The sequence below is a fragment of the Megalops cyprinoides genome, chromosome 15, assembly GCF_013368585.1.
Source record: "Megalops cyprinoides isolate fMegCyp1 chromosome 15, fMegCyp1.pri, whole genome shotgun sequence".
Lineage (NCBI taxonomy): Eukaryota > Metazoa > Chordata > Actinopteri > Elopiformes > Megalopidae > Megalops > Megalops cyprinoides.
The window spans coordinates 17416422-17429440 of NC_050597.1; the positions used below are offsets into that span (position 1 = coordinate 17416422).

The following is a 13019-nucleotide window of genomic DNA, read 5'->3' on the forward strand; positions in this document are numbered from 1 at the left end:
GGGTATTACAGAACCTTAATTAGCCATTACACGGTAAAGAAAATAGACTCATGACCTCATGACCTCATGGATTGTGGAGGCCGTTTTCGTTGGAAGGATATTGATAACAAAAATATACACTAATGCTTTTCCTTTTGTTTTTTTTTTACTGATAGTTCTGTTTGTTTGGTTGTTTGGATACACTAGCCTGTTGGTAATTATACTGTCATTAATTAACTGAATATCCTCCCTCTGAGGCCTGGAGTGACTTTGGAGACACTGTTCTGGCTCTCAGTGTGTAGTGCACAGGAAGTCATCACACCCTCAGACCCTGTCTGTGTCACACGCGTGTCCCCTGTGTGTGCGTTTCTCACAGGCATGACCCCTGTGTGTGTGTCTCATATGCGTGTCTCCCTCGCATGTGACACACCTGTTTCCCTTTCCCCTCTCTCTCTCTGCAGGATGACATATACATGTTTGGGGGTAAGCTGGAGGGCGGCTCGGGGAACGTGACAGACGAGCTGTGGGTCTTCAGTTTGCCCAGCCGCTCCTGGTCCCAGCGCACGCCCAGCGTCCTGGTGCACGGGCAGCTGTACGCCGTGGAGGGACACTCTGCCCACATTGTGGAGCTGGACAACGGAGAGGTCATCATGGTGATCTTCTTCGGCTATTCCTCCATCTACAGCTACATCAGCAGCGTGCAGGAGTACAACCTGAGTAAGTCTGTTAGCCTGTCTGTCTGCAACACTGTAACCTTGAGTGAGTCTGTCTGTATCTAACCTTAAAGCCTGAGTTACTGTTTGCCTGGAACACCACAGCAGTGTACGTCCCAGTCTGCTCGTAATGATGCCTTCATGGGTGTGTCCTCCTGGTGGGTGGGGTCACAGATGCTGGAGCATGCTCTGTGTGGGTGACCTTCTTCAGATCACAAATGCTTAGTATTAAATACTCAACACAGTATAACTGTTGTGAGCAGGAGTATTACTGCATGGTTTATTGTTTTTTACGCTGCTGGCCAGTAGATGGCGGTGTAGTACAGCCCCAGTGTTCCCTGGGGCGGTTCACACAGTGTGTCTGTGAGCTCCCTGGAGAGGTGAGTGTGAGTGCAGTCTAAACGAGGTAAAGAGCGATCAGAATCCCCGCTGAACTATAAATAGAAGAACAAACAACGCTTTGCACGTTAGCAGGAGTGCACGCCTTGCGAGAGAGGTTTATTTCACCCTAATGAACAGCAGCCATGCAGAGAGCCCAACAGTGCTGACTGGAGGGGGCTGTCTGATGGCCCTCACACCGCAATCCCTGAGTCACACCTGCCACTGGAGAAAAGATATAGGAAAGCTGTGTGTGTTCATTTCAGGAGTGGAGGACAGCTTCAGCTCAGCATGATCTCAGAACCGACCTGGATTTCAAATCTTTGAACAAGTCTAGCAGGAAGGGACTTGTGCTTGTGTGTGTGTGTGTGTGTGTGTGTGTGTGTGTGTGTGATGTGCATGTGTGTTACTATTGTATACTGTAGGCTGTTCATTCAGAGTGGGTCTCTGGGAATAATCATTGTCATGTGACCACACCTCACAGTTTAATACTAACCACACCATTACACCTCATTGATGAGCATGGTAGGTCGTCATTGGGTGATACAGTCACCCACCCCTTTTAATACATTCACTGATTATTGATTAACATGGTTAACACCATTGATAGGGCAGGTGGAGCTGTGGATTGGGGATGGGCAGCAGTGCTCCATGGTCAGGTGGAAGAATGAAGCCTGTGCAACTGGGTTCATCCGTGACCCATCAGAATGTGTGATCTTTTCTGATTTTAGGCCTGGAGTAATGTCTCCACTTGAGTGTAAAGGAGTATGGTCTGTAGTCTGGAGTCTGTAACTTTTCTCTAAACACTTCAGTGTATTGTTTTTGTCTTTGGCCCAAAGTCAGAGTGGATGTCCTGGTGGAGCTGGTGCTGGACGAGTGCCGGGTGTGGGCGAGACTGTACTTCTGGGTCACAAACACTTTTTGGGTCATTAAGGAGAGGTGTCACCAGAGTGGGCCTGTCTGTGACAGTGATGAATGGGCCTGTGTTCCACCCTGAACCTGTCCCCCGCCCTATTGGAGTGTCAGAGATTCAGACTGGACTGCATCCTCTCTGACTGGCTCTGGACTACTGAATGCTAGAGCAAAATACAGCTCAGTTTCTGAGATTCTGACCGCTCTCTGACCGCTCGTACTGACCATGAGAATTCACCCATGCAGAGGAGACCCAGCTCATCCTAGGTAGCCGAGGATATGTGTGTGTGTGTGTGTGTGTGTGTGTGTGTGGGGAGGGGGAGGCAGACTGAGGTGTCTATGTATAGATGAAATGAGAGAGGACCTGACAGGAGTGTATGTGTGTGTTGGTGAAGTATTAGAGGAGCCGGCAGGGTCAGTGTGTATTTACTCTCACTTCTCTCAGGGTGAGAGATCACCATCCTTCCTGTGTCTGAACAAATACAATATGAGAAACTGGTGGTACTGAGTGGTACAAGTGGATACCGAGGTGTACTGGTTTGGGATTACTTGAGAGAAGTCTTCTTAGTGACAGGTTATTTGTCATAAAAGAGAATCGAACAACAGATGGACTAGAGTTATTGTCTGTGATAGTAATATATGTGTTCATTCATTTTTGCATTAATATGTTCATGTGTATTCATTTGTTCTGATGTGTGTGGTGTGCAGATGTGTTAATGTGTATTTGTCTGTGTTGATGTGTGAGACATATTAACGTGTATCTGCGTTCTCCTTAGGGACGAACACGTGGCTGGTTCCCGAGACGAACGGGGCAATTGCCCAGGGTGGGTACGGACACAGCAGCGTGTACGACCGCATGACCAGGTCTGTGTACGTACACGGCGGCTACAAGGCCCTGCCGGCCAACAAGTACGGCCTGGTGGATGACCTGTACCGCTATGAAGTGCGGTCGCGCACGTGGTGAGTTCGGGCAGGTCCCACAGCCTTGTGTTTGCCTGTTCACCTGTAAACACACCACTGTCTCACAGCTGCTAACACCTGTTCACCAGAAACACAGTGTGAGAGGACTTCAACAAGTAACACACAATCTGTCATAGGTAGTCCATTTGTCAGCATAGCACCTTCATTTTCTCATACACAGAGCCTTTTTATTTGAGCTTTTAAACTGACATTTTTACAATAAGCTATAAACTCCTGAATAATTTTATTGTTGTGCGATTACATTACCTCCTTGTTCCTCTGGATGGGCAGGAACATTTTTTGAGTTTGTTTAGTCTTAAGTACACAGTTGGAAAAGACAGCAGGTCTTAAAGCTGTGTTCACGAGTTAACCGAAACCAAAGCTTCCAGTGTTGTGTATTTTGAAGTAGAATCACTCTCCCAGTCCTAAAGCCCGCTTCCAGCTCATTACACAAACAATGTGAACACAGCAAAGGTCGTCTGTTTGGTGTGGCAGTGTGGCTATTAAACCTGACAGTGTTTAACCCAAGCGGGTTGACTATCCCTGCGGAAGAGGCATATTGGTGTCCCATTTGAATACAGACTCAGACTGAGACATGAGTGTTTCTGAGCATAGAGGCTGTCGGGTGTTTTGCCTGCGCATTTGCTCGGCATTCGTGGGAACGATTTCTGACAGCTCCTTTCAGAACTGCTGTTGTCTTTGGTGACTTGAGTGCTCCTAACAACTCGCAGTTTAAATGTGGAGCGTGGAGAGATTCTGTCTGCGCATGCTGATGCAGAACATTCAATCAAAGCTTTGTACGCTTTCATTGCTTGCAAGATCACATACACACACACACATGCACACACATGCGCGCACACACACACACACACACACACACACACACACACACACATGCACACACACACACATTCTCTTTTACAGCTGGGATTTTGCTGAGTTTTGATTGGTTTTCCTCTTGAATTCTCCGCATCTCTGGTGGAACATGGACTTCATTCAGAAACACTCCATGGGACCTTCTCACATATGTCAGAGCTAAATTCTCCATGTTTATATATTCCTGAAGGTCATACTTAAGGTTTACCGTCTCCTGCAGTAGATAGGGCTTGACACATAGCATACCGCAACGGGCTGGCTGCTGTCGCTTCAGCTGTGCTGTGAGCCTGTGTGCTCATCACGAGAGTTTTGCTGCTCACTGCAAGGCTGAGGGACTCGTACCCAGCAGCTGCAGCAGGACTCAGGAGAAAGGGAAGGAAGGGCCCGTGCCAATCAGAGACACAGCCACAGAGCTGCAGATACATGACACTGCGAGAGTCTGACTGAAAGGAGAGAGCACATGGCCGTGACACACACTCTCTCTCTCTCTCTCTCTCTCTCTCTCTCTTTTTCTCTCCATTTTTTTCACGGCGGCCATACGCAGCCCCCGGCCGCCGTGAGACTGACTGCGGAGAGCCAGTCCCGGAATGTGTGTAATTGATGCCGTCTGTGCTGGTGTCTGACCGGCGTTCGGGCGAGTCTGCCCTTCAGACCAACTGTTCCTCTCGCATTACCCATAAAACATGCCCCCCAATTGCGATAATCGCTCCAGTGAGGCGCTCGTCTCCAATTTCCCCAGAGACCAGCTGCTTGCACCTGGGGATGGACCCCTCAACTATGGACACAATTACAGTCACAGTTACACACGCACACCCACAGCCAGGAGTGTAGACACACCCACAGCCATGATTATAGACACACCTCCTCAGTCACAGGTAGATGCACTTACTTGAACACTTCCAGTCAGGAATATAGGCACACTTTGTCAGGCAATCCTATAGAAGTGTCTCTTTATCTCCCCAGGACAATTCTGAGGGAGAGTGGACTCGCCCGGTACCTGCACTCCGCCGTGCTCATCAGCGGTGTCATGCTCGTCTTTGGGGGAAACACCCACAATGACACGTCCCTGAGTAACGGAGCCAAGTGCTTCTCTTCAGACTTCCTCGCTTATGACATAGGTATGTATCTCTTGGGATGTCGCTGTCTCCCCTGGTACCATCAGCCCCTGCTGTTCATCCCTGTATGAAGGATACAGCACACATAACTCCAATCATTTACTCTGTCCAAACATCGGAAAAGCTTGGGTAGTGGGCTCTGTCTAACAGGGAGATTTCTCTCACATTTGATAAGGTATTTTGTGTGTGGGAGATCCCCTCATTTAAATGGATGATTTCCTTTTCAAGGCCATGTTATTTTTACCTCTGTCTTTTTGGGTAGTGTCATATGAAGAGGTGTGTTCTGCTTTGCTGTGGATTAGGAACACTGCATTGGACTCCGCTTCTCCGTGCTGTTGAGTGGAGGTGTACCTCACAGGTAGATACAATATGTAGAACTGGGACCAACCGTGAGTTAAAACGAGGGTTGTTGAGAAGAAGAGACAGAGAAACTGTTTGTTTTCTCATGCCAAGAGAAAGCCATTTTGTGCTCCATATCACCCACACAGGAGTCACACGATAGTCACAGAGTTCCAGACTTGGGCTGGTAAGCCTACGTAAAGGCCATCAGTTTATTTCCATCTAAACAGATACTATCCTGGTATATGGTACTGCCTCTCTTTGAGCAGTGTGTGGATTGGCTGCTTGCTCCGTGGAGCCTGTGATTGACAGCATGACAGGGTCGCCGCTCTGAGGTGCCTGCAAGTATTATGACCCCTATCATCTGTTATTTCTGTGAAGGACTGCTGCCATCACTGCATTACGCCAAAAAGCATGCATTTGCAAGATCAGGCCGCTTGCTGAGTGCTGGGTACTCTGGAAGCATACTTAAATTCCGCTTTCCTTTGTTTAGCAGGATGTGTTTTTTTTTCATGTGCTTTTATGGCCAGTGATGCTGACAGCATTGAACTGAAAAAGGTGAGGGTGGAGTAGACCGTTTCCCCCGCAGTGACAGATGCAAGCGGAGGAGGGACCTCTGCTTATGGAGGTGGCTGTTTATTTTTTTTCTGAAAATGTTCCCGTCATGTTCAATCTGATCCGGCCAGGGCTGATCTCCACTGTTTCTGCTTTAACTTGTTTATCTCGCAGCTTTAAAGAACTCGTCCTACCTGTTGAAGCTGCCTTGCTGTCTCCGTCTGCCTGCACCTTTCTAACACACGCTCCGAGAGCGGAGTTTTAAGTTCTAATTTGTTTTTGTTTTCTCCTAACCTTGGAGGGACTGAGTTATTAGCTTTTTGTGTTTGTGACGGAATATTAAATTTGGGTCGACACGGAAGCAGATTTCATTTGTGTTTAATTCTTTTCCCTCATACTTCTAATTAGATTCCAGGAAAATGAACTCTAATTAAAAATGTACATCTCGCCCTGAAAGACATTAGTACCTCCATCTTTAATGCGGGCTGTTTTATATAATCACCAGACAAAGTAGCTGAAAGCAGTGTAATAAGAAAACACTTTTCATTAAATCTCACATTTGAGAGCTGTGATTTATTTATCTGCCACAATCTCTCTCTCTGTTATTGTGTGTGTGTGTTATTCTGCTCGGCTTCTGTTGCTGGGGCAGGAATGGGAGGGGAGCCAATATCCTGTGAGGAAATGAAACGGGGGCTGCTGGGATATCCATCCATCAGGTGGTCTCTACTAGGCGTGGCAATCATTTTTCACAATCCTGCACTTGAGAGCCAACCCACCTGACCCTTGCAATCTGTCTGTGTGTCCATTTGTGGTGGCGCTCCACAGACAGTGCTAGTCAGAGTTCAGATTGGCCACCTCTTGCCGTATGGGTATCAGATGAGCTATTATGTACTGAGCATGTTTATGAGATGTGAGGCATGCCAGGGTAAGGGGGTATTTGTTCTGAGCATGTGCAGGAGAGGCAAGGGTGTATTTATACTGAGCACTACCCAAGCTTTTCTGATGTTTGGACAGAGTTAATGACTACAAACGTAAGAGGGTGTTCATGCTGAGCATTTTCAGGAGAGATAAGGGTGTATTTGAACGGAGAGGTAAAGGGCTGTTTGAACTGAGCGCATGCAGGTGAAGTAAAGGGCTATTTATGCTGATGTACTGGGCATGTGCAACAGAGCTAAGGGGCTATTTATGCTGAGCATGTATGGGGATACTGCCAAACTGGAATGGGCCTGTCTACTATTGAGGCTGGTGGTATCATTGTAGCTTTGACTCTCAGAGATTTGTAGATGATGAGCATGCATTCTGATATGAAACCTGCTGGTGATGACACAGTCCATCCTTTTCATGTAGTTAATGGTATCTTCATACTAACAGAACCCCCCCCCCCTCCAATCAAAAAACATATGCTTTTGTAGAGATGTGTGATGCCTGTCCCCTTCCCACAGAAGGAGGTGCATTGCTAGTCCCTGAATGTCATGCCTCACGGAAGGTCAGGTGAAAGGGGTTCTTGTGCCAAAGGTGCCATATTTGCTTGCTTAATTTAGATCAGGGAAGCAGGTGCAATGCTGGATCTGTGCAAACCCTCAGGTTTTAGCTGTGATGGCCATGAGCTCATGCATTTTGGTCCAGTGTTACAGCCCTGATTCTCCTCATGTCATTGTGTGAAGCATGCTGGGATGCCCTTCTCTTGAGCAACAGATCAATCATTGCATCCTTCTAACGTCAGTCCAGTGCTACAGTTCTTTGTGGTTGGACAGAAATCCTTTGAAAGGAACTCAAATTTTCATATTTCTATGTTTGATTAAATAAACTGTCTCCATAAGGGGTGCTTACATCATTTAGGGAAGCAGTGTCTTGATTAATAGAGCTCTTACAAGACTCATTTGCAACATGACTGCACACTTTATGCCCAAGTAACATTCGTGTGATGGATCTTTAACGTTGGTATGAATGCTACATTTACATATTAATACTGTGCCAGATGTTTTGATTGTAACCCATCAAAAGTCACTAAAATATAATTGTAAACATAATCTTTCAAAACATTATGTAGAGTAAATTGACAATGAGCAATGTCATTGGAACCAAACATTTATTTACAGCTAAATGGCTTGGAGGGAGGGTGTGGGGTATATAATGTTATCCAATTAAGCCATTTATTTGTGAGGAGCAATGCGAGGAGTATCCTCACAGAAATTGAGTGTTGTAGTTTTTAAACAGAATCATTATTTTTGCCTTTCATTGACTGAATTTAGGAAGTTAAAACTGAACTTGAGGATGCATTAAACTTACTTTTTTATCATGATAGCTGTGGTTTATAAGAGTCTTTTTTATTGAGAGGCAGAAGGATAGGGATACCCCATGGAGCAGTCCATTATTGACAGTGTCACCTTCAGAAGGCAGAATTTACCGGAGCCTTTGTTCACATGTACAGTTTTGTGTCCCAGTTTATGAATAATGGGTTCTGGGTTCTGCTGGGCCTCAGTAATGTCATTCTCTGCAGTGCTGGGGTGACAGAGAGGTACCTAAATCCCAACTCAAATCTCGTCTTCCCTTAATAAATGTGTAGAGAGATGCTTCTATACTTTCTCATATACTATGGCCCTCTTAGTATATGAGATCTCAATTATATAATAATGTAATACTTCTCAAAATATTAGAACAGTGCATGGATGCTTAACTCAAATACTATCACCCATAACTACAGATAGAGTGATTTATTGTTTAACATTCTCATAAAGTATTTACACTGTGTCACGTTTGTTCCAGTGTTAAAAGCCTAATTATTCTCCCCTCCTCCGCTTGTTATTAAACCTGGTTTTTGTTGCCGTCCCTGTGTGTGTGGCACAGCAGCAGTCTGAGGAGCTGGGATTAAAATCACATTAAGGACTCGCTGTCCAGCCTCACGGTTTTATAATGGCAGCTGCAGCGGATTAATATTTTATGATGTGTTTTTTTTTTTTCGAGGCACTTAAGTCATAAACGCGCTCCTCTTGTTTAGGCTGTCGCTGCAGTTCGTGATGGCGTCACGTCCACAGTAAAAACCCACAGCACTCCACTCTGCAAACACAAAGCCTGCTAATCACCTCCTGCCTTTGGCATGCGGCGGCCCTGGCACAATTAATAGCAGACCATGAAACATTGATATTCACCCTGACACTGTCTCTGTTTGCTTTTGTTCCCGAGACATCTGCCCACCATGGCCTTTCTGTTTTCTAAAAGCGGCCTCATAGATGTGCGTTTGTGTGTGTGTGTGTGGGTGGGTGTGTGTATTCTTTTGAGTGTGTGTATTAATGTCTGAATATGTATGCCTGTGTTTTTGCGTGTGTGTGCGATGGTACGTATGTGTGCATCTGTGTAGGTGTGTGTGTGTGTGTGCACGTGCGTGTGTGCTTATGGCCTGCTCTTTTGCTGATACAGGGATATATTTTGTAGACTGTGGGTGTCTTGGGGGTCCCAGTTCCCACGGGTTCTGGTTGGGTTCTGTTCCGCTGCCATGTGGATGCTGCAGAGCTGCAGAACCATGGAGGCCCACTGCCTGGGCCATCTGTAATCCAATCCGGAGCAGGAAATTAGCGCAGCCGGTTCCTCAATGGCGGGCTAATTGATCCGAGGCAGGGATAATTACATAGTTACGAAGCGTGTAATGGGGAACGCAGCACTAATTGGGTGGGCTGGAAGGAACCACATGCCAAGGGGTTCGCATTACCATGTCTGTCCCTGTCTGTCACCAGAGACGGCTTCACCTCTCCTACATCCGCTCTTGTCACTCTGCCATGATACCGGCTGCAGCATGCTATACGCTACCCGCTCCACCTGCCTCTAAATATCTCCATCTTTATTATCTATGCTTCTCCACCCTCAGTTTCTCTCTACATCTGTACCCTCGCTGCCTCCACTTCTGTCACCCTCAGGTGAACCTCTGTCTGTCCCTTTTTGCATTTCTGAAGGTATCACATTTACAAATAATTTGTTGTAATTGTTTTTCTTCTGTTGTGAACAGTCATGCAGTTAACATTAGTAAGCTAAGTAAGTGGTATAGTATCAGAGAGGATGGGCTGGACCCAGTTAAGTTCAAATAAGGTAAAACGGAAGTCCGGGGGGGGTTGTGTGAAGCCCATGTAACAGTTCTTCTTCAAATGACTCTACCTCTTTGACTGAAGACATTGTTAGTCACTGAATTGCACACAGCTTGCATGCCAATAATATTTCCCCTTTGTTGGTATGGTAGAGTCAGTATTTTGGGTGTCTGGTGTGCCTCTGGGATCAGAACAGATCAGAAACTGATCCTGAAATCCAGCCAGATCAATGAACACAAACCCACTGTGTTCCATTGAGGAGAGCCCTTTAACTGTGTAATGCAGGGCTGAAGGCCCCTGGCCCGGCCTGTGTGTGCTGTGGTGGGAATGCTCTGTCTGATGTTTGTTTGTTTGCTTGTTTCCCACTGCAGCTTGTGATGAGTGGAAGGTTTTGCCTAGGCCAGACCTGCACCATGATGTGAATCGCTTTGGCCACTCAGCAGTTGTCAGCAACGGGTGAGTCAGTCAGTCACTCACTCACTCTTTTGCCCACCGACTCATCACTGACACTCTCACTCTTACACATGCTTTATTAACTTCTTATATACTCACTTTCACTCAGTGGCTTGTTCCCTTGCTCGCTCAGTTAGATGTTAAAAGGTCCTGACTCCTTCCGGTCATTAAGAATCCCACTTACTGTAAATTGTTCCTGTCGTCCTTGCCAAATTATCAGTCTGGCTCTCTGTTTGGTCATCTAATCGTGCCCCAGTTTACATGACGTGCTCACAAAAATCCCTCCCTCTCCACCTTAGCTGATGCGTAGTGAGTAGTGTAAAATGGTGGCCATGCATCACCCAGGTAGAGGCTGTACATCGGTGTGAGTTACTCCTCCTTCGCTGTAAAGTGCTTCAAAATCCTTGAAAGGCAAAAAAATGAGCCCTGCTCCCTTACCGCCCCCCTATTTTACTTGTGGTGATTGAATACAAGTGTGAACACATCTTGACACAGCTTTACATATGAGCAGACCCTTTTATTCTGCTGTGTGTGATGCGGTGGTTGTTGTGTTGATTCCCTCCCAGATCGATGTACGTTTTTGGAGGGTTCTCCAGCGTTCTGCTGAATGATGTGCTGGTGTATCGACCGCCCAGCTGTGAGGCATTCCGGGAGGACAGGGCGTGTCTGAACGCAGGCCCCGGGGTCCGATGCATCTGGAGCAGGGGCCGCTGTGTCCCGTGGGACCCTTCCCACAGCAACAGCAGCACCCCTGCCACATTCTGCTCCCCCAGAGTCTGTAAGTCTGCCTTCCACAGCCTGGCTTGTATCACATTTGGGTTAATCATTTTAGATGCAGTGCGTGTTTTGTGGCACTTTTCTGACTAAAATTCTGGCTAAAAGCAAAGTGTGTTCTTTTATAGTTCAGGTTCTCTTGGCCCGGCTGCAGTCACCGAAATGCTTTTAGAACAGAGACCACTTCCACTAAGCCAGTCAGAGTCCTGAATGATCACCACTATTGCACTGACTCAGTTACCCTTTAAAGCAATTACTACTCTCAATCAGAATTTACATAAGTGACTGCACTAGTTTCTCACCATCCTAATCTTCATTTAGAAACGGCCACACTACCTGGAACGGTGAATAAACTGTATGTGCTCTGTAGATTTCCCTCATGTTATTTTTTCACACCATATGAGATGTCCATTGTGTGTGTCTCTTGGCATACTTGTGTATTGCTGGTTATGCCTCCTGGTAATGCATTATCCTTGTAGAGAAATGCATGTAGACAAACCTGAGGGGTCCCTCCCCTGCAGGGGAGAGAAGTGCATGATGGGAGGTTTGACATTGCTGTCATTGTAAGTGCAGAAGGCACACAAAGGCAGCACATGTTAGGAAAGCAGATTTGTAGAGGACAAAGGCTTCTTCAGAGCAGGCTCTCTGCACAGATACCACTGAGGCATTCATGACTGAGCGAGAGGCCATTTCACATAATCCTGGGCTGTGATGTCTGTTCATTTGAAAAACAGAGTATTTGCTTTTGTGTGTTTAGGAGTTGGAGAGGTGGGCTTCAGTAATGGGCTGTGAGAAGGATATGGAAAAATAACATAACATAATAACATAACTGCTTCTCGAATCCCAGCAGAACATTACCGTAAAATGCCAACGAAAAGCACACATGTACAGTGGCACAGTGTTTTTCCATTAGTATACTTAGTAAAACTAAACAGTAAAATTAATGATAGTCTCCTTTTAACACATGACATGTTTATTTTCAAAAGGAGAAGATGTAACTCCATTTCTGAGAAGGAAGAGTTAAAAGTAAATATGCATTCTTTATTTTGAATGCCTTTTTAGAGAAATAATTCTATCTGATATGAAAATGTAATTGGAAAAAGCAATCAAATTTTAATTTGAAAAAATTGTTTAATCAAAATTAAACAATCAGTATAGTCTGATGGAATCATGATTGTAGTGAAAGCACAACTATATGTACACCATAGAATGACAATAATGTAACATAGAAACGGTGTATTTTATTTATAGTAATCTTTTAGCAGAATTGGACCACAGTAATGATCGTAATTAATGACAGTGTTTGAGAGGTATCAAAGGTGGATTTAACTGTAATTACATAATGAAATAGCAGATTATCCGTGATTAATCTCATAACGGTAGTCATCAATCTATTTTTGTCTGCTTGGGAGCTGTGAATGCGTTCTGTGAAGCTCCCCTCTCCGTAGGTGCGAGCGCAGCTGTGTCTGATTCTGTGGCCTCACACAGACATGCAGAGGGAGGCTGGCATTTGAGACAAACACATTTCATTTGATTGACACACTGTAACTCCTTATTTTGTTCTCATTCTGCTATTAGTCACTTTCTCTCCCTTCCCCCATCCAAAAAAAGCAATAGCAGATGAGAGGTGTTACCGGTACGCAGACTGCTCCACCTGCACGTCCAACACCAATGACTGCCAATGGTGTGAGGAAAAGAAATGCATCTCGACCTCCAGCAACTGCACTGTGGTGAGTTGGCCAGTAGTGGGCACTGTAGAGGAGAGCAGGATGGGTATGTCTTCAGGGCAGTGGGGCTGGGGTGGGGCCTGCTAGTTTGATGGCTGAGAGACAGCAGTGAGCTCTGCAGGAGATGTGAAACTATACCTACAATGCCTTGAGGCACCACGC

General features: G+C 45.9%; 1 protein-coding gene across 1 annotated transcript in view; it reads left to right on the plus strand.

Annotated features, from left to right (window-relative positions):
• LOC118789878 (attractin-like protein 1) overlaps window positions 1-13019 on the plus strand; it is a 177415-nt gene that overhangs the window by 26339 nt on the left and 138057 nt on the right. Inside the window, exons 8-13 of the mRNA XM_036546598.1 lie at window positions 441-696; window positions 2759-2942; window positions 4782-4936; window positions 10275-10359; window positions 10923-11134; window positions 12742-12860. Of these exons, the coding sequence (XP_036402491.1) occupies window positions 441-696; window positions 2759-2942; window positions 4782-4936; window positions 10275-10359; window positions 10923-11134; window positions 12742-12860 (1011 nt within the window). The remainder of the gene's footprint in view (window positions 1-440; window positions 697-2758; window positions 2943-4781; window positions 4937-10274; window positions 10360-10922; window positions 11135-12741; window positions 12861-13019) is intronic.